The sequence below is a fragment of the Spermophilus citellus genome (assembly GCF_964194105.1).
Source record: "Spermophilus citellus genome assembly, chromosome: 2".
Classification (NCBI taxonomy): Eukaryota; Metazoa; Chordata; class Mammalia; order Rodentia; family Sciuridae; genus Spermophilus; species Spermophilus citellus.
Genome location: NC_138183.1, coordinates 95,940,394 through 95,965,493, shown reverse-complemented (window position 1 = coordinate 95,965,493; position 25,100 = coordinate 95,940,394). Strand labels below are relative to the sequence as shown.

Genomic DNA, 25,100 nt, shown 5'->3' with positions numbered 1-25,100 from the left:
TAGAGTGGTATTAAACTTTTTGTTATCATTTTCAAATTTAAGGACAAATACAAGTATATGTCATTTCAATATGGAAACTAGTCCAGCATTCTCTGCTCCAAACAAGTGGAAGCAGATGGCATAGTATTGGTACTCAAAATAACACTTCACACAACTTAGAACCTATGGTTGTGGATATCTGTGATAACTGAGAAAGCACAGGCTATTAAAAGTATAAGGCTAATGAAATGTGGAGGAATTTCTCCCTGTTTCCATTGCAATCTTCAGGCTAGAAGAATATGCTCAGCTGTACCAAAGCCACCCTTTCCTCAATGGAGATGTGATTTTAAACAAGCAGATGAATATGGAATAGAATTTAAAGAAACTTATTTTTTTTTCTTACCCAAATTATCAGTCACATATGAGAACAGATCAAATAGACAATGGAAGGTCTCAAATTTACATTTTTATTCTTTCTGAGGAAACTATAGAAGGTGGCTCCATCAAAATAAATGAATAAACTGAAGAGGTAAACATGGGATTCAGAAAACAAGGAACCATGACAGAACAATGAAGTGTATTGTGTATTGCTAAGTGAAAAAAAATTTCCAAACTAGCAAATGTATAGTAAGCACTCCATTTGAAGGAAACAGTATGCTTCCAACTAAGACTATCTGAAAAGTCTAATAATGTGATAAATTGTTTTGAAGTATTAGAAAAAAGTGGCCACAAATTAAGACAATAACACAAGTGAAAAATTATCACAATTATTAACTCAAAATAGTGTTAAAGTATACTTTATGGTTCAGCAGTGAACGTATTTACACAATATGGATTTAACTAATAATTGTGGTACAAGTATAGGGAAAGGGAAAGAAGGAAAAAAAGGCTATGAAGAGATTTGAAACTTTTTATCTCACAGAGTAACAAGTAAATAGATAATATCTAAACCTGAAGCATCAACTGAATATTACATATTATTAGAATAAACAGTACAGGTACATACCAAAAGAATACCTGAAAATATGAAAAGTAACTGCAACAGAGGAGGTGGAGATGACTAAATCTTTTAGTATTGTTTAGTTTTTAAATGAGGCTGACTTTAGAAAACAAAACAAACCAACAAAAATCTACCAAGTATGATCTTCATGATGGAGTTCTATAGGGCTACTGAAGATACAGGAAGATAGGCCAACTGAGTCACACATGTGTTTCCTTTACACACTCAAAGTCACCTTGGAAACTGTACCAAATGTTACTACTCAAATAATTCAGAAGCCTTATTGTTCATCAAATGCATGTTTTAAAGCCAATAATTCTAATCTGAAAAGTATTTGCAAAGTCCTTAAGTGACATGAAAAATGGCTTTATCTCTTCCATTGACATTTATCAAAAGATGCACTGCTTGTCTGCTGCAGTGGTGCACACTTGCAATCCCAGTACTGGGAGGCTGAAGCAGAAAATCACAAGTTTGAGGCCAGCCTTGGCAACCTAGCAAGCCCATCAGCAACTTAGCAATACTCTGTCTCAAAAAATAAAAATGAACAGGGGATGTACTGGTATATACTACTATCTTGCTATGTTTGAATGTTTTCGTCCTCTTCAAAATTCATTGAAATTTAATCCCTAATACAACATTTTATTAAGAGATGTGGCCTCTTAGAGGTGACCAAGTTATGAGAGCTCTCCCTACCCATACACAGGATTCAGTGCCCATGTAAAAAGGCTCAACAGAGGAAAGTTTACTCCTTTTGTGCCCTTATGCCATATGAGTACATGGCATTTGTTTTTCTGGATGATGCAGCATTCTGGAAGCAGAAAGACCAGGCCCTTAACCAGTGCCCTTAACTTGGACTTCCTAGCTTCCAGAACTGTGAGAATAATTTTCTACTGTTTTAAATAGAACATACCAGCCTGTAGTATTTTGGTAAATCAGCACAAACAGACTAAGATGTTTATGAAAACTATATTTGAAAAAACTTAAGCTAGTTTGACACTCACCCCTAAGGAATTAAAATCAATGACAAATAATTAAGATAGAAAATTTAGGTTGGAAGTTTAAATAGTTTTGAAAAAAGATCTGGAACTTTAGTAATGGGAAAAATTTTAAACAGTATCAAACTAAACTTCACCTTGTAAATAAAAAGCTACATGTCTACAAATTAGGAAGCATGTAAAAGGAACAGAACTTAGTCCACTGTCAGTTGCTATGGCAGAATACTTGATGCTGGGTAATTTACAGAGGAAAGTGGTATATTTTGGTTCACAGTTCTAGAGACTTGGAAACCTTAGATTCTGGCACCAGCATCTTTTCAGTTTCTGGTAAGGACTTTGTGCTACTTCCTTCAACTGATGGTGGAAAGTAGAAAGGCAGGTGGGCGAAGGTGAGAGATAAAACTTGGGGGCAGCCTCACTTCATAACAATCTGCTAAAAATAGTAATACAGTCCTGACAGCAAGAACTGCTCTATAAGAAAGGCATTTATCTGTTCATGAATGCTCACCCCCATGACCCCATACTTCTCACTAGTCCCACCTCTCAACACTGCTGAATTTTGTTGCAGATGAATGCCTTTCCTGTCAAAGTGAGTTCTTGGATTATTTAATAGATAGAAGAGTAAATGGTCAAATCAAATAATACTATCTCCAAGATTTAATTTGTATCAACTCAAAACAATACTAGTCTTAAAGTGTAACCTTCCTTTGTGGAAACAGTGTATACTTTCCTACCAGTGACTTTAGCTTGGTACCAAACTCCATCTTCAAATTTAGCTACACATGCTTGATCTTGAACTGGACAGACAATTTCCAGATTTTCTCCATCGTCACTTTTGTAGAATTCCTCAATGGTTTTTAAAAGAAATAAAAAATCCAGGTTTTCTATCTAAGAAATAAAGGGATAAAGCACTGTAGTTGGCTAGAAACTTAAAATTTTAAGTATGTTTTAGGTATTGTTTATAAAATTATAAAACATTAAAACTGGCTTGAGTTATAAATAAATTATGTGTTATATAATTTACTTTAGGAACTGTTTTTTGTAGATGCAGTATGAAATTCTCCAAAGTAAACATAACAAAAAATAAAATCACATTCTGCTAGATAACTTAATGTATATTCTAGGTTTTTTGGACACTTACACTCTCTCCAACTTTTGTTTCTACCAAAACTAGACCATACAATACATACAATTCAGTAACCTACACTTTTCTATCAATTCTGTTTCACTAAGTGTGCCTATTAGTACTTCTAGACCATATTCAGTATTTTGTAACTGATCAAATAAGTATCCAATCTCAAGATTACACATTGCTTTTATTTATCTCTGTAACTCCTTTGTTTTTGTGGTACTGGGGATTGAAACCAGGGCTTCATGCATACCAAATGAGTGCTCTACCAAGGAACTATATCCCTAGCCCTCCATGACTCTTATAATCTAGCAGAGTCAGTCCTCTTTTAAAAAAGACCTCGAGGGCTGGGATTGTGGCTGAGTGGTAGAGCATGCATGATGCACTGGGTTTGATCCTCAGCACCACATAAAAATAAATAAATAAAGATATTGTGTCCATCTACAACTAAAAAAATACTAAAAAAAAATACCTTGAGATATTGAAAGTCAGATGAGGAATAGGTGAGCCATACTAGAAACAACTACATGTGGACAGAAACTTTTAAATAGGCCAAAGGTGATAATGGAACAAGTAGGTTTAAAATAATTTGTGTCAGGCCTAAGTATGAATGCCAAGGCATAAATTTATGACAAAAGGATTATACATAAAAATCTAGTGGGATTTATTCCTGGAATACAAAGATGACCCAACATATGAAAAGCAATGAAATAAACCACACTGACAGAATGAAGGGAAAAAAGAACAAAATATGACAATCTCAAATACTGCAAAAGAGCATTTAAAAAGCTGAACACTCTTTTATGAAAAAGATATTCAGAATAAACTAAGAAAGAAATTTACTGTACATCACAAAGGTCATATAAGAAAAACTCAAGAGAATATCATATGCTTGGTGAAAGACAAAAGCTTCTTTCCCAAGACAGAAATAAGATAAGGATGACTACTTTTGCATCTTGTATTCAACATGGTATCAGAAGTTCTAGCCAGAGATATTAGGCAAGAAAATGACAGAAGTCATTCAAATTGGAGAAGTAGTAGTAAAATTATGTCTATTCACAGATAATGTGATCTTATAAGAAAACCCCATACACTCCACAAAAACAAAACAAAAAAAACACCAAACCTGTTAGAACAAATTTAACAAAGTTGATGGGCACAAAATCCACACACAAAAATAAAAATAAAAATCAGGGGGTTGAACTTGTGGCTCGGGGTAGAGCACTCCTGGCATGTGTGAGGCCCTGAGTTCAATTCTCAGCATTGCATATAAATAAATAAAATAAGAGATCAATTGACAACTAAAAAATATTTTTTAAAAAATCACCCATATTTCAAAATGTCAGCAAAGAGTATTCTGAAGAGAAAATTAAGAAAGTGCTTCCATTCGCAATAGCATCTAAAAGATAAAATTAAGAGTAGATCTAACCAAGGAAATGAAAGACTTTTGCACTGAAAACTAAACAAAATCACAAAAGTATATTAAATAAGATCTAAATAAATGGGAACAAAAACACAACCTGTGTTCATGGATAAGAAGATTTAAAATTGTTAAGATGTTAATTCTATCCAAAGTGATCTACAAAGTAATGTAATCCCTATCAAAATCCCAATGACATTTCTTGCACAAACAGAAAACTTTATCCTAAAATTCATAGAGAATCTAAGAGTAATTGAATAGCAAAATAATTTTGAAAAAGAACAAATCCAGGGCCAGAGTTATAGCTCAGTGATAAAGTACTTTCGTGTGGTTTGGGGGCTCAAAAATATCTTCAACTTGGACAAGCTGAGCTAAGAAACAGAATCAAGGTGTCTTAGGTAGATGCAGTGGTGCACCAATATAATCCCAGCTACTCCAAAGGCTGGGGATGTAGCTCAGTGGTAAGGCACCCCTAATACCTAAAAATCCATAATACCTAAAAAATAAAAATAAAAATAAATCAAGGTCTCTAACTGTCCCTTATTTTTCCCTCAAGTGCTGGAAGGGACTCTCTCTAAAATTACCTTATCTGATTTGAGAAAATTTCTCTTTGTAATCTTATCAGATAATCAGGAAAGATTAATCATCAGAAAAGAGAGGAGATTAAGTCATCACCTTGCCCAGCCAGGCTTTTCATTATTGTTTGGAGGACAGGTCCCAAAGATTAACTGGGAGACTCTGCATAATAAAACACCCTCTGTTGCAACTGTTCCTCATTTGGTCCTTTCATTGAGCTTCATGTTTTGCACAGCTACCTTGTACATATGCATATTAATAAATTTGTTATGCTTTTCTCTAGTAAACCTGTCTTTGGTTCTTTTGTTTTTTGAGGTACTGGGAATTAAACCCAGGGTGCTCTACCACTGAGTTAGTCCTTTACATTTTAAGAAAAGGTCTCAGAAGTTGCCCAAACTAGCCTTCAGCCTCAGCCTCCCAAGTTGCTGGAATTACAGGCATGTATCACCATGCCCAGCTAATCTGTCTTTCATTTTATGGGTATTGGTCATCATCATTTATGATAGACAGGAAAGGAACTGCCCCCTTTTCTACCTATCCAGAGGCAGAGTGGTTGCTATCCAAACATAGCAACCACTTGGTTATTTATACAAGGTAGCAAACAGAAACCTGGTAGTCCTGAATCCCAGTCTCTTAACAACTAAGCTACAAATTGATAAGCCTTGGTCATTCATTATATACAGAAGAATGCTGTATTCCTCTCTATATATGTTATAAAAACAAGATGGCTGAAAGGCACATTGGGGTATCCATGTAATTTTATTTAAGTTTTCCTAAAACATTTGTTTGGCCTTCAGATTGTCAGTGATCCTTCTCTTATTTTGATGCAATCAATATTCTTTTAGTTTGAAAATATATTTTATACTATGCAATCAATATTCTTTTAGTTTGAATATATATATATATATATATATATATATATATATATATATATATATATATATATTTATTTTTATTGTTGGTCGTTCAAAACATTACATAGTTCTTAATATATCATATTTCACAGTTTGATTCAAGTGGGTTATGAACTCCCATTTTTACCCCGTATACAGATTGCTGTATCACATCAGTTACACTTCCATTGATTTACATATTGCCATTCTAGTGTCTGATGTATTCTGTTGTCTATCCTATTCTCTACTATCCCCCCTCCCCTCCTCTCCCCTCCCTTCCCCTTTTCTCTCTCTACCCCCTCTACTGTAAATCATTTCTTCCACTTGTATTATTCTTCTCTTACCCTTCATTTCCTCTTATATGTAATTTTGTAAAACCCTGAGGATCACCTTCCATTTCCATGTGATTTCCCTTCTCACTCCCTTTCCCTCCCACCTCTCATCCCTGTTTAATGATATGAAAATATATTTTATGAAACTATTTTTGCAACAGATAAAATGTCAAGAAAATGTTTGCTATTCTTCATCATAAGGTTCACATGTAGACCAAAAGATATTCTTACTTGCTAAAGCCCCACCACATTTATTTCCTTTCACTAATTTCTCCAAGCATAAACAAAGACTCAAGTCAACTATATATATTTTGCAAATAATTATCATTAATACCTTAAAGATGAAGGTTTTGGTTTTCTTAGAATATTTTTTGAATCTAAACTGCATTCTTTTGGACATGTATGAAATTTTAGAGAAATATATATAATTATGAAAGCTAAGCTTAATACTATATTTCCTTTCTCTTAGATACCAAAAATGAAGGGATTTTTAAGTTTTAAAAGTATTCATTTTTGTCAGAGAAGTATATGATGATACTATATTTCTGATATTCTGAAAAGGTATAGAAACAAGCTGAGAAGTAGTGACCATTTAAAAGAACCATTATAAGGCTACACAGATAATACTTTTTTTTTGATATTGGTCACCTATAGGCATTGAAAAAAAATGGTCCAGTAATATATCAAAGAAATCAGAAGAGTATAATAAACAAATTCAATCATCAATGTTACTAGGAAAATACTTGTAAGGGAAGCCTAAAGCATGGCAAATTCAACTATGTTTAGAATTAAATAAACTGTGTTTACTAATTACCCTCTGAAGGGCCCTAGGAAAGAATGCCACACAGGCCTCTTGAATCCTACTGAAGTGTTCAATGTTAACTCCAACATGCATGCATACAAAGCAAGGAACTAAAACAACAAAGAATCAACTTAAACTAAAAGGGCAACCTACATAACCTGTTGTGGGTCTTGTAAATTAAAAAGCAATTCATTCAATTACACAATAGAGGTTTTATATATATCTCACTCTACAAATGTGCCAACATCCAATTTAAATCTTTGGCTAACTTACCTAAATAATTTATGTTAAGTAATTCCCAAACTTTTATGCTTAACTTGAAGCTCAAATCTTTTATAGCAGGTCAGTGTGGGTTGAGCAAATATGACAATATTTACATAAACTTAATATTTTAACTTATAGTGATATTTGATTACCTAGCTCCAAAATGTCTGAAGGATCAAGATGTAAATTCTTATTGCAAATTTGATTCACCTTCTTCTCCAATACTGTTGCATCTTTTATTTGTGAATATTTTCGAATATAGAAGTGGCAAGGATGTATTACATGGCTAACAAAAACTAGCTCTGGACAACCTGAATACAAATCAATATTTAAAAAACATTATTAAAACATGAAGCTGGAAGAGAATTCATAAAATGTGAACAACTGCCATGTCCGCTAAAGGACGATGTGTTTACAGGCACTGAAAATCTAGAATACTTGGGCCCCATTAGAGAGTCTAAATCCAAAATGCCTCACAGAACAAATGGATCACTTTCAACAATGAATTCTTTAGCAACCTGAACTGCAAATACTTTATTCAACTTGCAAAATATGTGCTTTAAGTGAAATCATAGTTCATATGGTAGGCTGATTCTAAAATCATAGCCTGTTCTGTAAATTCACTTTATTATAAAACTTCATAGTTTATTTATGAACCTACCTGAAACTTAGAACCTTATTAATAATGATTAGATTACTAGGCTAGCCTACAAAAGCCAGATCAATCCATACCATACCTAAAACACCAGTATAGCTCACAGCACCCTGAATCCTAAATCATATGAAATAGGTTAGAGAGAGATGTAATAATGTCTGGTCAAAGTACTGAGCAGCATTTAGGGAACTATAGGAGAGCTTTGGTAAAGGTTAAACAGATAAAGGTAATGACACTGAACACATTTTTCTATAAATAGAAGCAATTAAATCAAGTGTTTCTACTGATACAAAAAGATCTCTGAAGGAGCTGGGTGTGGTTGCACATGCCTGTAATCCCAGCTATTTGGAAGAGTATAAGGGAGGAGGATTGAAAGTTAGAAGCCAGCCTAGGCAATTTAGCAAGACTCTGTCTCAAAATAAAAAAGGATGGAGATATTTCTCAGTAATAAAAAATTTGTCTAGCATGTGTTAAGGCCTTGGGTTCACTCAGCAGTATTGGAAAAAAGAGAAGAAAAGCAAGAAAAAAATATCTAAAGTGTAATGTTAAGGGAGCAATACCCAAAACAGCATGTATAGTATGCTATGTCTTGTGTGTACTACTTTTGTATGCATTAAAAAACGACAGAAGGAAAAGAGGAACTGAATAAAATAGGAATAGGGTATGGCAAAGTGTCACAAAAATAGTTTTATTTATAAGGATTATGTTTTTGGAATGAATTAATGTATGATTTTTTAAAACAGACTAGAAGGCATGGAATTGAAGAGAGGTAAATACATTTTAATCCTTGGCTAACTTACCTAAATAATTTATGTTAAGTAATTCCTAAACTTTTATGCTTAACTTGAAGCATATATATAACAGAAATTTAAAAATATATAAATTTTAACTTTGTAACATAGCTTACCAAGAACAATACACATATTAAGGATAGGATAAAGGAGATAAATATATATATATATATATATATATGTATAACTGGGGTGACAGCTGTAAAATAAGAGTTACCACACATAGAGCAAACTACTCCATTAAGCTCAGACTTGTTACAATACCTGTTTTTGATCCAAAAGAAACAGTTGACTCTTTCTGAAGAGGTTTTTTGGGATATCTAGGAGTCTCCGTAAGATCATCTGTAAAGCAAGCTTTATCAAAATAGGTAAAGACAATTGTACTAATTTTGTTAACAGTGACCTGCTAGTGTTTAAAAAGCTGTAATTAAATTGGCTAAATACTTGAATCCCTTGTATAAGTAAATAAAACCATGATACGCTTTTAGAATTCACTGATATTTCAGTGATAATAATACAGCAGAAAGAAGAATGTGTGCACTGTTTTTTTTGATATTTATTTTTTCATAGTTGTAGGTGGACATAATACCTTTATTTTATATTTATGTGGTACTGAGGATTGAACCCAGGGCCTCACACATGCCAGGCAAGTGCTCCACCCCTGAGCCACAACCCCAGGCCGTACTATTGAGGTTTAAAAAAATTTTTTTTTTTTTAGTTGTATATGGACACTACTTATTTATTTATTTTCTTACATGTGGTTCTGAGGATCAAACCCAGCGCCTCACACATATGAGGCATGGGCGAATACCAACACTGAAATCTAATCAAACAATTGTGATAGATTTAAGTTATAAAATAGTTGACATAAGCTGTGTATCTAGCTCAGTAGTAGGGTGGTTGGTTGCCTAGTATTTGAGAGGCCCTGGGTTTGATCCCTAGCATAAATTAATAAATAAATAATAGAATAAAATATAAAATAGATGGCATGACACTCATCATAGCTCATCCTAAACAGATTAGATTCCAAGATTTGAGAGGAGCTGATCTTAATTCAAGGACAAAGTAATGAAACTATGCCCCCAATTTACCCCTCTTATTCATTTATATTTGTATCATTCATATAAAGTTTATATGTGGAACACTGAAAAGGTCAAATATCCTAACCTGATCAAATATTAAATTTGCATCCCAGAGATTAGCTATATTATTTTATTAAAAATAAAAATTACCCTAACTTTGGAAAATGTGTAATCAATAGGTTTAACTCATAATGTGCATATGAGGAAAAAGATTATGGTGGCCGGGCGTAGTGGCATGCACCTGCAATCTAGCTACAGAAGAAGCTTAGGCAAGAGGTTCACAAGTTTGAGGATATCCTGGGCAACTTACCAAAACCCATCTCAAAATCAAACAAAAAGGGCTGTAACTCAATGGTAGAGCACTTGCCGGGCATGTGCAAAAGCACTGGGTCCATTCCCCAGTTACCCCCCACCCCCATATACACAAATACCTTTCCTGCTAAGTATATTCAATTGTTTCTAATTTAAGAGAAAAGATCCCTTCCTCCCCCTCCCCAAGGTTTGTTATATTCTCAACTCACGTTCTGGGTTTTCTTCAATAATTTCTTCAATTATCAAATCAGGACTAGGGCCCATTTGAGGGAGCACAGCAATGGTTTTAGAGGCTGTGACTGCAATGACCTCTTTCTGTGGCTGGACAATCTCTTCTGAATGGACACCACTGGTCTCCAGTTGTAAAGGAGGTGCTGGCGCTTCACTGGTTAGGACAGACACATCAATCTTTTTGTTTTCTAGTGATGAGTATGTAACATAAGAAAGTTCCTTTTTAGTATTATATTTCTTTTGAACACTCTGTCCAACTTCATTTTCTTGGGGATAATATCTGTACAAAAATACAGAGGACGACTACTTTAATATTCACCTTCAAGCCATTTCCTTTCCACATGACAACTGATTCTGAGACACAAAAAAAATTTAGTGATTTTTAGTAAATTTATTGAGTTACACAACCACTGCCACAAACTAATGTTAGAACACTTCATCACCCAAAAAGAAACCTTTGCCTGTTCCAAGCCTCAACCAAGCTCCAGAGTTTTAAAAGGTCAAGAAGAGATATATATAATTATTGAGAAGCTGAAAAAAACTTCATATAGTTATGTCATAATAATCTGATTCCTCAAGAACAGTGTTTTTTTTACACATTTTTAAAAGAAGTTGTTTTGATTTAGCTCAAATGTTTGATATAAATTATGTTAAGATGATTTCTTTTTCATTAACTGGCTTAAAAACAAAGTGTAAGAAAGCATGCAGGATACAAGCCTGAGCAAATTACCAGAAACTTCCTCCAAGGCTAATAATTACTATTAATCCGAATCCTATGGGTATGATTATTTCTAGCCACTAACCCACAGCTGATTATCCATACTATTCAGTATTTTTCTATATTCTCCACATATTCAGATGATTTAAGGCTATCAAATCTATTACTATAAATTTTTAAAATGAGATGAGACTGACTCTCATAAAGCTTATATTTAGTTAATCCATGATGGTTCTAACTTCTTCATAGAACATAAGGACCAAAAAATCCACTCTGATTTAGCTATGACACACTTATCTGTCTCTTCCAAAAAAGGGCATGAATTTAACATTAAAAGTATAATTACTATACAATGAATAAAGGTACACCTTTTGAGAAACACCTATATGTAAACAACACCCCTTTTCAGACCTTATTGAGATTTTTTAACACTAGCTATAGCTTATAGAACACTACTTTGTTTTATTCTCTTTCAACCTGTGCCTATGCCACCTCACTTTAGTTTTTTGTACTGCTTTAAATTTTTAATATATTTCCCAACTTATTTCAATACCTGCTCTCACTGGGCAAACCCATGGCTGAGTTACCACCAATAATTAGGAGAGATAACTTACAGTGGTATAAAATCAATACAAGATCACCTAGTTTTTAAAAATACCTTTATTTATTTTTATGTGGTGCTGAGGATAGAACCCAGTACCTCACACGTGCAAGGCAAGTGCTCTATTACTGAGCTACAACGCGGCCCCATCAACTAGTTTTTAAGTTGTAAAAAAATATTTGAAGTAACCACATTCAAGGTACGTGAATATCTAAGGAACTATTGAATGTTAAAGTTGATGATTATCCATGGGAGCAGAAAAAGAGGCAAATAAGGGGCAGGGAACAGCTTTGTAGCTCCTCATTCCACTAAAATCTTGGAAGACAGGCTGGCCAGGAGCTACGTTTGCTCAAAGCCAGTCTTGAGGGAGATAAAGGAGACCTTTCTGTCTCAATTCTACATTTTGCAGGGCAGAGTTGGTGGGCTCAGGGGCATGGAAATATTTTATAAGAGAAGGCAGAGTGGGGCAAAAGGCAGGAATACACACACACACACACACACACACACACACACACACACACAGATTTAACTAACCAGCAAATATGTCAGCTCAGCTTTCTTGATGTCTGTTCTCATCAGAAAGAAGTAGGGGATGCAGAAAAAGTTATCAGGAAGTTGTTTTTAATTTCAAAGGGGTCTGTTTCAGGGTCACCCAAGCACTGTTTGGGGGAAGATGCTATTGGTCAAAGGACTGATGTTCCAGTTCCTCTTGCAAGGTATAGAGAACCCACCCTCTGATGTAGAGGACTGTGGTAGGCTATCTCAACCTAATGCTGTTGAACTACTCATTTTTTTTTCCTTTTATTTCAAAGGAAATTGCAAACAATAAAACTTCTGATAATTTGGTTTCTCACTTCTGTCTTGGTGTTGTAAAAAAATGTCAACATAAATATTCTAGTTTGTATTGGTAATTACATTTGCTCATTAAGTTAACAAACTGGCAGTCTGACTATATGTCAGTTTTGTGAACTTCACTAATGTAAATTCATCAGATTTAGTGTTAGATATGCTTGTTTTCCCAGCCTCCAGGACTGTGGACCAGATATTTATGTTCCCTCAGTAGTGAATGTAATACTTTTTTTGGTGGGGTGAGGGGATTGAACTCAGGGGCACTCTACCACTGAGCCACATCCCCAGCCCTATTTTGTATTTTATTTAGAGGCAGGATCTAACAAGTTGCTTAGCACCTCGCCCTTGCTGAAGCTGGCTTTCAACTTGTGATCCTCCTGCCTTAGCCTCCTGAGCCTCTAGGATTATAGGGGTGCACTACCACGCCTGGCTATTATGATGCTTTTTAGGGGAACATCTTCCTTGAAGACAAACCACCTACAAATGATTAAATTTATTTTCTTTTAGGGAGTTTCTAATAGTTTGACTGTTACTAAACCCAGAATCAAACCAACATCTCTTCTTAGATTTCAGCACATGTACCCAAATGCCTTCTAAACTTTTCTCCTTAGAAGTTTGGTGAATAGAAACTCAACGTTTATCTACTGTTTATCCCCTTCCTACTTACTTTTGTTCCTGTATTCTTAATCTTGGTGAATAAAATCACAAAAAATCAATTTAGTCACCAGGGCCAAACCTATGAACTATTGGTGAGGCTTCCTTTTCCCTTGTTCCTCACATTCAAACATTAATGTTTTACAAATAATCTCTATTTAGCATTTTCATAATCTATTCTCAATCCTGATCCGGTGCTACTACTTAAGTGTGGGTCCTCATTATCTGCTGAATCTACTGATGCAACTGCATAACCGATCTTTCTCTGCACTTCATATTCTCCCAAATAATCCCCTAAATGGCTACCACAGTTATTTTTCACAAAAATAATCTAATTATTTTTACTTTCATGCTTAAAATCTTCTAAAGGTTTTCTACTGTCTAAAGCTGACTTTCCAACAGTACTTTTGGTAATAGTGGAAATGTGCTGCAGTGCTTAATATGGTAGTGCTATGGTATGAAGGTCAGCTCCAAAATTTGTGTTGAAACTTAATCCTCATTATGGTTGGGGAAGTGATTAAATCATTAAATCTCCGCCCTCTTGAATGAAATTGTGCCTTATTAAAGGTCTAGAGGGAACCAGCTTAGCTCCTGCCCTGCCCCCTTTTTCCTTTCTTGCCATGCACAGACACAGCATTTGTTCCTTTTTGGCCTCCTGTCCTTTCTGCCTTGTGAGGACACAACATTCAAGGTACCATCTTGGAGGCAGAGACCAAGATGCTCTTTTTTTTTAATATTTATTTTTCTTTAGTTGTAGTTGGATACAATACCTTAATTTTATTTATTTATTTATTTATTTATTTATTTGTTTGTTTGTTTATTTATTTTTATGTGGTGCTAAGGATCAATCCCAGGGCCTCACACATGTGAGGCAAGCACTCTATTGCTGAGCCATAACCCCAGCTCCCCAAGACTCTGAACTAGAGTCTAAATCGACCAGTGCCTTGACTTTGAACTTCCTAGCCTCCATAAATATGAGAAAATAAATTTCTATTTATAAATTACCTACGCTCTCAAGTATTTTGTAATTTCAGCATGAATGGGTGAAGACAGGTAGCCATTAGTACATGTGGCCAGCAAACACTTAGAATCTGGCTTGTACAACCAAGGAACTGAGTTTATAGTTTTAATTAATTTATGCTTAAATTTAAGTAGCTCACATGGTTAGTGGCAATCACGCTAGGTATGCAGAGATCTAAAAAATAAAGTTCAAATACTATCATATAGCATACAAAGTCCTTAGAATTCAGTTCCTATGTATCTGGGGATATACAGAATGAAATTGTGTGCAGTTGTCTCAAAGTAGGATTTTTTCTTTTATGTTTACCTCCTTTTGTCCTTTCTACTTGCTGTTCATTTTTTTTCTACAGATAAGGGAAAATAAAATCTCCAAGTCCTCTGTTACCCCTTCCTTTGCAACTCACTAGCTTTTGCATACACTGTCAAAGAAATCACACATTTGATCTTTTACATGTCTGCTTTATGCACTATAATTTATCCAACATTTATCTCAATATTTGGGATGTTAGCACCTAGCACAAAAATCAATGTTCAATGCTTACTGACATTAATAATGAATCTTACAAATAAAACTTAAACACATATATCATTGAATACTGATCCTTTTTAGGTCTAGGTCTAGGTCTTTAAAAAATATTATACATATAAGTTAATTGTAGAAACTCTCTTAGCTCTTTATTTTGCAGCTTTTTAAAATCATACTACTCTAAACATTAATTTTCCTCTTAGATAACACAGGTACTATTAGACAGTAATGACATGTTGCCATTCTTAAAAAATACTTACTTTGTTGAGTCCTCAAAGTCAAACTTTCCCATATTGTTGAACATGCACATAATCTCACTACAATTCATATTCAACCTAAAATAAAACATTAGCATATAAATAAATGATCTCTTCCAAGTTTATTACGTTTCCTAAACAGAAGTCCATTGCTGACATTAAAATAACTAATTTCAAATAAAACACTCAAGTCAAGTGTTATGGTTTAGATGTGAGGTGTTCCCCAAAAGCCCATGTGTGAGACAAAGTAAGAAAGTTTAGAAGAGAAATGATTGGGTTAGGAAAGCCTTAACCCAATCAGTGAATCAATCCCCTGATGGGATTAATTGAGTGGTAGATTAAGGATGTTGCTGGAGGAGGTAGGCATTGTGGGACGTACTTTTAGGGTCTATATTTTGTAGCTGGTTAGTGGAGTGTCTCTCTCTCTCTCTCTCTCTCTCTCTCTCTCTCTCTCTCTCTCTCTGCTTTCTGATTATCATGTGAGCTCTTTCCCTCTGCCATACTCTTCCACCATGATGTCCTGCCTCACCTCAAACCCCAAACCCCGAGGAATGGAGCTTATGCTTACGGACTGAGACCTCAGAAATTGTGAGCCCTAAAATAAACTTTTCTCCCCTTAAAATTGTTCTAGTTAGATCTTTTAGTCACAGCAACAAAAAAGCTGACTAAAACACCAAAGTGTAGTGGCACATACCTATAATCTCAGCTACTCAGAAGGCTGAGGCAGGAGGATCACAAGTTTGAAGCCAGCCTGCAATTTATGGAAGCACTATCTCAAGATAAAATATAAATGTGCTAGGGATGTAGCTCAGTGGTAGAGTGCTTACCTAGAATACCTCAGGGGGTTCAATCCCCAGTACCACAAAAAAGGAAAAAAATAACATTTAAATAATGTTTTAATATTTAAAGTTATAATTATTTTAATTTTGTTGCTAACTTGGGAATCATTCTGACCCAAAATTTCAAATTATAATTGCTTGCTATTTTGGTAAATTCAGTCTCTAATGCATTTTTACACTTATTATAGTCTCCTGAACCATGACTTATTCACCTGGGAGGGTTCCTTGGTTTTAAAGAACTAACTTGTGACAATTCACTCTCAGATGTTAACTTCAAAGTCCGGATAATCTACAATCAAAAAAGAAGTGTTGTTATTCATGTGTGAACTTTCTTTTGTCACAAATACTGCTTAAAGAGTAAGATTTTAGAAGGAAAACTTAGTTATTTCTTAAATGTATTCAAGGCTTGATTTTGGGTACTTGAAGGAAAGAATGCAAGAAAACGTTTTTCACTTCTACCCTAAAGAAATTTAAATTTTTCTGAAAGTATTTATTAAAAGATAACAATACCAGGTGCTGGCTAATAAATGGGATACAGCTATACAATTTCTGCTCAGACTTGTTTTGTATTTGTGTTGTTATTTTCAAGCATTCTCTCTCTGTTCTTTCCTTCATCTTCCTAACTAAACTAAGAGGAAAGACCAAATTTTATCACTTTTTTCACCACCTAGTGCCTCATGTGTAACACACAGGAAATTAATATTGTTGTTTTCAGAATTATAGCTGGAGGAAGGCCAGGCCAAGTTAGATGGTGGCAAACTCTTCAACTTTCTTTTAAACTTAGAGACGTTGGAAGCAGGTAAACCAATGGCTTCTATACCTCAATTGAGTCAAAATATTTGATTATATATGGGAAATGAGACCTGATGACTCAAAGATTGATAGAGCAGGATCTATACCCTTAGAGAATGATGCAGAAATCAGCAAAGAGGATATATGGTGAATCTTTTTCTGTCAAAATATCTTAAAAGAAGATGTTTCTATTTTTGCCCAATTCTGCCCCCTAGGTACAAGATTAGATGACAGAAGATAGCTGATGCAACTTGTCTCCTGACTTACACATTCTGGGAGAATTAAGGGAAAAAAATTAATATGATTTTAAGATAAATTTTAAGATAAGACTACAATCTGGGCTGGGGGTGTAGCTTAGTGGTAGAGCGCTTGCTTAACATGCATGAGGCACTGGGTTTGATCCTCAGCACCACATAAAAACAAATAAATAAAATAAAAGTATTGTGTCCATCTACAACTAAAAAACTTTAAGAGTACATCCATACCTATAATGTTTATGAAAAGAAAATAGAGTTTCATTTAGTTTACTTATCCTATTTATTCTTATTTTTTATTCAGGTGTCCTAGAAATCTCGCTATAGTTTTGACCTTAAGTGTCTCCCAAAGGTCCATGTGATAAAGGATTGATCCCCAGTGTAGCACTGGAGAACCTAAAGGAGAACCTAAAGGGAGATTTTAGGTCAATGGGGGTGTGCAGTCAAAGGAAACAGCTTAACCACTTTCTCTCTTATCCTTCCTGGCCATGCAATGAGTAAGGTTTTGATTTGCCATGTGTTCTCATGGTGATCTGCCACCATAGGTCCAAAAGCAATGATACCAACCAATCATGGACTTAAATCTTCAGAACTCTCAGCCAAAATACAACTTTTTTCTTTATAAGTTTGATTAACTCAGTTATTATCATAGTGACAGAAAGTTAACACAAACCTTGACTTGCATCTCAATGTTATGCTAACTTGCTCTCAGATCATTTGCTATGAAGACCTTATTGTCCTATTTTCCTAAGTGATTAAAAAATAATAATAAAATGCTAAAAAAATAAAAGGTTAATTGTTTATCTTAAGAGTTCAAATACCTAAGAATTCTAAATCCATGACAATATAGATGGTCCTTGACTTTGGACAGTTTGACTTGTGAATTTTCAACTTTAGTGTGAAAGACAATATACATTCAATAAAAACCATAGTTTGATTTTTAAAATTTGGATCTTTTCCCTAGGCTAACAATATGTGATCAGATTCTCTCTCACAACGTGGGGCAGTGACAGAAAGTCCCGAAGTGATGAGAATAAGCAATCAACATTCTATAGTGTACTATGTTGCTTAGCTGCACTGTTCAGTCAGGTTAATTTAAAAACATTTTTGACTTATGATATTTTCAATTTAGGATGAGTTTATTAGGATGTAACCCCATTGTAAATAATCCCATCGTAAATTGAGGAGCATCTGTATAGGCTAGGATAATCTGAAAAACAAATTTAAATCTTAAACACCATATTTCAAAGCATGTAAAGTAAGTTGCACAGAACTAATTCAGATTCTAAATTATTAAAATTACCTGATTCAGGTCACAGTATGTCCTCAGAGAAGGTGCTGATTTTAACTCTTTTGCTATCTTCATAGCTGCATCCAAATCATTTTTTTTTCTCTTCAATGTAGCTTTTAGCCATTATTAAATTTGATAAATAATCATCTGTACTTCTTACAAGTTCTTCACACCAGTTCTTTTTCCTTCATTTAAGACATCAGAGTTATTTCACAATATTTCATAAAAATTAAAAGTGAATTTTATAAAGACTGAACAGCATTTGAAAGGGTAATTTCACTAGGTGATGAATTTAAATAAAATAACATGGTTAAATGAGGCATATAATAACTGAACAGTGTCTAAAAGGGTAATTTTATTGATAAAACAACATAATAGCATGGTCAAATAAGGTACTTAAATCAACTGAAATGTATTCTAGTTGAACAATATGGACATGTAGAGAAAAAAGAAGGGTTTTTAAAAGAATATAATTATTATGTCACAAATGGATCTGTCACAGAATTAGAGGTATAAGAAACTCTAGGACCCTCTGCCTAACACTAAGAGAAATCCTCACTGAATCTATCCTGTAGTCTGTTGGGCCCTTACAAAGATTATCTATACTCACTTTTCACAAGGATATTCCAGCACATTTAAAAATTTCCAACAAAAGATACAAATTACATGAATATAAAATACAGCTTTAAAACAGATATCACCAAAGTAGAATTTAGTTATCAATCAACTATAATGTCCAAAAATAATCAGGAAGATTATATAGTTAATTCTTCATTACTTATAACTCATTACTCAAACCCATGTCTGTACTTATGGTATAATTTTATTGTGGCTAAAAAGATCATTGAAAATTGTAGTGCTTAACCTATCAATCATTTCATTCATTAAACATAAAATAACTTCTCATTATTTTCCCCCAAATCAAATCTGGCCCCTAACAAAACAGTTGGCCAGCACCAAACAGATTCTATCTAATAAAGGCTTAGAAGGTAAAGAGATATTTCAAAAACCTTTTGGTAATTGTATATCTAATCTTTGTAAGTAATTTTCTTAGAGGAAAAATGGTCATTTAGCTAAATTACAGTATGTTTCTAAAAACTCATGCACATGGAATGACATCAGCAAAATGGTATACTAGGAAGCCCTCATTACCCCAAGGAAACATGGAAAATAAAAACAACAAAAAGGGCTGGAGTTGTGCCTGGCATGTGTGAGGCACTGGATTTGATTCTCAGCACCACATATAAATAAGTAAAGTCAAGTTCCACTGACAACTAAAACAAATATAAAACAACAACAAAAACAACCCCCAAAACGAAAACTGGCTAAAATAATCTAACAGGAACTCTAGAAAACAGTCAAAGGTCTACAGCAACCAAGAGAATGCCTAATTAAGAAAAAGTCACATTCAAAATGGTAGGAAATTCTGTGGCATTTTTACTTTCCTTTGATCATCATCTCAATATAGAAGCCGACTGGAGGGAGGACAGCAGACCTTTTTGTAAAGGTCTAGCCTGTTTGATGTTACTTGGAGAACTGGTATGTTTTGCCTTAGTTCTTAGACAGGGGAGAAGGACTAGGTGGGAGCAAAGATTGGGAGAGGTAGCTATTTTTTCAAATGCCCAAATTTCAACAAAAACATCACTAGACATACAATGGAACAACCATAAAAATAAGGCCCATTCAAAGGAAGAAAATAGAGTGGTGAAAACTATTTGTAAAGAAGAGGAGACAATGGGCTCAGTGGTAGAGTGCTTGCCTAGCACGTGTGAGGCACTGGGTTTGATCCTCAGCATCACATAAAAATAAATAAATAAATAAATAAAATAAAGGTTAAAAAAAAAAAAGAGCAGTTACTGGACTCAAATCTGAAACAAATGTCTTAAATATGCTTGAAGCATTAAAGGAAACCATAAACAAAGAACTAGAGAGGAAAATGACACAATAATAAAATGGATAATAGAGTATAAAAAGAATCCAAACCAAAATTCTGTTCTAAAAAGTACAATTACTGAAGAACAAAAAAATTCACTATATAGATTTAATCAGCAAACTTGAAGATAGGACAATTAAAATAATACTGTCTGAAGAACAGAAAAGAAAAGAATAAAAGTGAACAGAACTATGTTGATAGGTTCCTAATACATAAATACGTAATTTACAACATAAAAGAATAAATAAAGGGAGTGAACATACAAAGCAGAATTTTTCTATGCAACTGAAGCTATCAACTCAAAACAGATGGTTAATAATAGTATTTATATATATTCTAATGGGTAACCACAAGAAACTATCTACAGAATATGCACAAAAAAGAAGTGAGAAGGCAATTAAAATGCATCACTACCAAAAAAAAATCAAGTAAACACAAGGCAGGCAGTGATGGAGGAAATTAAAGACAATAAAAAAGCTATAAATCAGAAAACAAAACAGCAAAAATTATTATTAGCTATTACTTTAAATGTAACTAGAATGACTTCCCAATCAAAAGTTATAGATTTTAAGTGTAAAAACCATGACACAATGGGCTGGGAATATGGCTCAAGTGGTAGCGTGCTCGCCTGGCATGCGTGCGGCCCGGGTTCGATCCTCAGCACTATATACAAACAAAGATGTTGTGTCCGCCAAAAAACTAAAAAATAAATATTAAAAAATTCTCTCTCTTGTTTGATTTTTTTTTATAACCTCTATCTCCTGATAAAGATGTTTAACTTCTTCTTTTATCTGTTTTTGTAATTCCTTTTCAATGTGATCTTTAAGGTTCCTTTCCATCTGTCTAAGGTGTTCCTTGAGTTCTTTATATGGCCATTTTTCTGATGACTCCAGGTCCTCCTGAATATTTAGGCTGTCTTTCATTGTTTGTACTCCTTTTCTTCCTTGCTTTTTTATGCTCATGATACTTCTTGTTCTGTTTGACTGTTGAGTTACTGTTTACTCTTATAAGTTTATTTGATGCTTGGGAGGAGAGGTATTAGAAGGGAAGGGAAGAAGTCACTAAAGAGAGCAAGTGTAGGCAGGTGGAGTTCAAGAGAGGGGGAATAAGAAAGTTGAAAAGAAATGAAAAGACAAAAGAAAAAAAGTGAGAAGAAAGAGAGAAAAAACGAAAAAATAAAAAATTTAAAACAAACGGAAAAAAATTATAATGGTAATAAAAAATGGAAATTGAAGTTTAAAAAAATAATAGTAATAATAATAGGATAAGAAAAATTAACAAAAAAATTGAAACCATTTGTAAGAAAGTTAAAGAACACAACAACGTCAACTACAAAAAGTGAGAATAAAAAAAAAAATACTAATAATACTCATTAAGAAAATAAAAAAAAAATACTAATAATAAATGCAGTCATAAAGCTCGATTGACTTCTCTTCCAGTGGGTGGAGCTATGCCCACTGGGCCAGGCTTCTCCTCTTGATAGGTGGGAGCCAATCACTGTGCCTCAGCTTTTCTTCCCAGACTGTGCGAGTCTCCAGTCCTGAATGTCTGGGTCCTTCTCTTGTGGTTCCTCAATCCAGGCCCCACTCACCTGTGATGCTTACCACATTACTGTCTACACGTCGGGTCTGCTGCACCTGGGAGCCCTGTTTTCATGGATGTCTGGGCACACCCTTTCTGTTTGCCTCCCTCAGGCCCTAAGTTTGTAGGGTTTGGGGCTGAGGACCCCCAGCGAATTTGTTTGCCCTCAGGTAGCAACTCCCCTGGTAGGTGGTGCAAGGGACCTCTGTTGTCGGCCCTGGTGGGGGCGATAGCCGGGAATTCTGTGCCGCTAATCCCACATCACTTCTGATTCCCTGGGTCTGGCTATGGTGCTCTGTTTTTTTTTTTTTTTTTTTTACCTCTGTGAGATCATGTGGGCCGACTAGTTATTTCAGCTGGGTCGTTAGTGCTGAGTCACGAGAAGCAGGCGATCCGGGGCTTAAACGCAGCAGATACGTGCTCAGTGTGTGTTTTCTGAGGGGCCCAAAGTGTACGCCCTAGCTCCACGTCAGCTCAGCATTGCCTAGTGATCCTGAGCAAATAGGCTTTAGATAGCAGCGCCGCCGCGGCCTCCGCTGTTCCTCGGCCCGGTGCCTAGCTCCTGGGGCCCAAGCGGCTGCCGCCGCGGCTCTCCAACCGCCTCCTCCGGAGCACGGGTCCTCTCGCAGGGGGATGCCGAATGACCCAGCCTTCGGAGGACAGGGCTCGGCACGCAGCCCAGTTCTAGTCTCTAGAAGCGGCAGCTAGACCGTGTAGACAGGGCCCTCAAGACAGCGTGCCGAAAGCAAATGGCAGCTCCAGCGGAGTGGATTTTCGGCCCCGAAACCCCAGCCCAGCCAACAATTTCAGTCCATTAATTCTCCCTGTATAGTCATTATTAAAAAAAAAAAAAAAAAAAAAAAAAAAAAAGGGCGGGGGTGTACTAAGCTTTCTTAGCCTCAGGTACTTAGGATCCACTGCTGATTACCCATTCAGCTTCTCTGCAGGGAGTGAAGTGGAAGAGGAATAGATGGGCGCAAAGCGTGGCTCTGAGCAGAAAATCGTCAGGGAGCCAAGCGTCCTCTTTTTCAATCTCTTTGTTTTTTTTTTTTTTTTTTTCTCCCGCTTGGCCGGGTGGTCCACTACAGACTAATGGTGAAAGGCGCTCTAACAAGCTGCGCAAAGTCTCGATTAAAGCCTCTGCTCCGAGCTCCAGGCTCAGCACTTCAGCCACCCCCGTACGCAGCCCAGTTCGCTATTTCATAGAGGCTTGGTTAGATTCCCTTCACGTCGCCTCCTGGGCTGGGCGGGCGGGGGGCTGTTTGATGAGCGGGCGGAGACCCTTCTCGCAGCGCCAGGTCCCGCAGTCGGCGGTAACCCTTCTCGCTGCGCCAGTTCCCGCCTCCGGGGGCCGTTTACAAAACCGGGCAGGCAGCTCCGGCTGCCGTTTGGCGGCGGCTGGCAGCGGAACTAGTCCTCTGCACCGCGTGGCCAAGATTCACTCATCTGGGACAAACTGTCACCTCTAATCAACTTACTAATTTCCGGCAGGTCTCTTTTCAGCGGAGTTTTGCTCGAAGTACCTCAGTAGGTAGAATCTGGGTGTATTAATGGATCTTTTTGATCCCGTTACTGTAGAGATAGTGAACGTGCTGCTTACTCGCCGGCCGCCATCTTAGCTCCATTCGCAATATCCTCAAAAAAAATAAAGTACTTGGGAATCAACCTAACAAAAGAGGTGAAGGACCTATACAATGAAAACTACAGAACCCTAAAGAAAGAAATAGAAGAGGATCTTAGAAGATGGAAAAATATACCCTGTTCATGGTTAGGCAGAACTAACATCATCAAAATGGCGATATTACCAAAAGTTCTCTATAGGTTCAACGCAATGCCAATCAAAATCCCAATGGCATTTCTTGTAGAAATAGATAAAGCAATCATGAAATTCATATGGAAAAACAAAAGACCCAGAATAGCAAAAACAATTCTAAGCAGGAAGTGTGAATCAGGTGGTATAGCGATACCAGACTTCAAACTATACTACAGAGCAATAGTAATAAAAACAGCATGGTACTGGTACCAGAACAGGCGGGTGGACCAATGGTACAGAATAGAGGACACAGAGACTAATCCACAAAGCTACAACTATCTTATATTTGATAAAGGAGCTAAAAACATGCAATGGAGAAAGGATAGCATCTTCAACAAATGGTGTTGGGAAAACTGGAAATCCATATGCAACAAAATGAAACTAAATCCCCTCCTCTCGCCACGCACAAAAGTCAACTCAAAGTGGATAAAGGAGCTAGATATCAAATCAGAGACTCTCCGTCTGATAGAAGAAAAAGTTGGCTCCGATCTACAGATTGTGGGGACGGGCTCTAAATTCCTTAATAGGACACCCATAGCACAAGAGTTAATAACAAGAATCAACAAATGGGACTTTCTTAAACTGAAAAGTTTTTTCTCAGCAAGAGAAACAATAAGAGAGGTAAATAGGGAGCCTACATCCTGGGAACAAATTTTTACTCCTCACACCTCAGATAGAGCCCTAATATCCAGAGTATACAAAGAACTCAAAAAATTAGACAATAAGATAACAAATAACCCAATCAACAAATGGGCCAAGGACCTGAACAGACACTTCTCAGAGGAGGACATACAATCAATCAATAAGTACATGAAAAAATGCTCACCATCTCTAGCAGTCAAGGAAATGCAAATCAAAACCACCCTAAGATACCACCTCACCCCAGTAAGATTGGCAGCCATGATGAAGTCAAACAACAACAAGTGCTGGCGAGGATGTGGGGAAAAGGGTACTCTTGTACACTGCTGGTGGGACTGCAAACGGGTGCGGCTAATTTGGAAAGCAGTATGGAGATTCCTGGGAAAGCTGGGAATGGAACCACCATTTGACCCAGCTATTGCCCTACTCGGACTATTTCCTGAAGACCTTAAAAGAGCACACTACAGGGATACTGCCACATCGATGTTCATAGCAGCACAATTCACAATTGCTAGACTGTGGAATCAACCCAGATGCCCTTCAATAGATGAATGGATAAAAAAAATGTGGCATTTATATACCATGGAATATTACGCAGCACTAAAAAATGACAAAATCACGGAATTTGCAGGGAAATGGATGGCACTAGAGCAGATTATGCTTAGTGAAGCTAGCCAATCCCTAAAAAACAAATACCAAATGTCTTCTTTGATATAATGAGAACAACTAAGAGCAGAACAGTGAGGCTGAGCAGGAAGAAAAGACTAGCATTAAACAGAGACATGAGGCGGGAGGGAAAGGGAGAAAAAAAAAAGGGAAATCACATGGAAATGGAGGGAGACACTCATTGTTATACAAAATTATATATAAGA

The 25,100-nt window shown here is 35.8% G+C and overlaps 1 protein-coding gene across 1 annotated transcript in view; it reads right to left on the bottom strand.

Moving 5' to 3' along the window:
• LOC308641561 (RING finger protein 17-like) overlaps positions 1 to 25,100 on the bottom strand; it is a gene marked incomplete at both ends in the record, with an annotated part of 61,202 nt that overhangs the window by 20,937 nt on the left and 15,165 nt on the right. Inside the window, 8 exon segments of the mRNA XM_081280245.1 lie at positions 2,709 to 2,858; positions 7,543 to 7,701; positions 9,101 to 9,190; positions 10,440 to 10,741; positions 15,090 to 15,164; positions 16,138 to 16,214; positions 18,275 to 18,364; positions 18,366 to 18,447. Of these exon segments, the coding sequence (XP_081136371.1) occupies positions 2,709 to 2,858; positions 7,543 to 7,701; positions 9,101 to 9,190; positions 10,440 to 10,741; positions 15,090 to 15,164; positions 16,138 to 16,214; positions 18,275 to 18,364; positions 18,366 to 18,447 (1,025 nt within the window).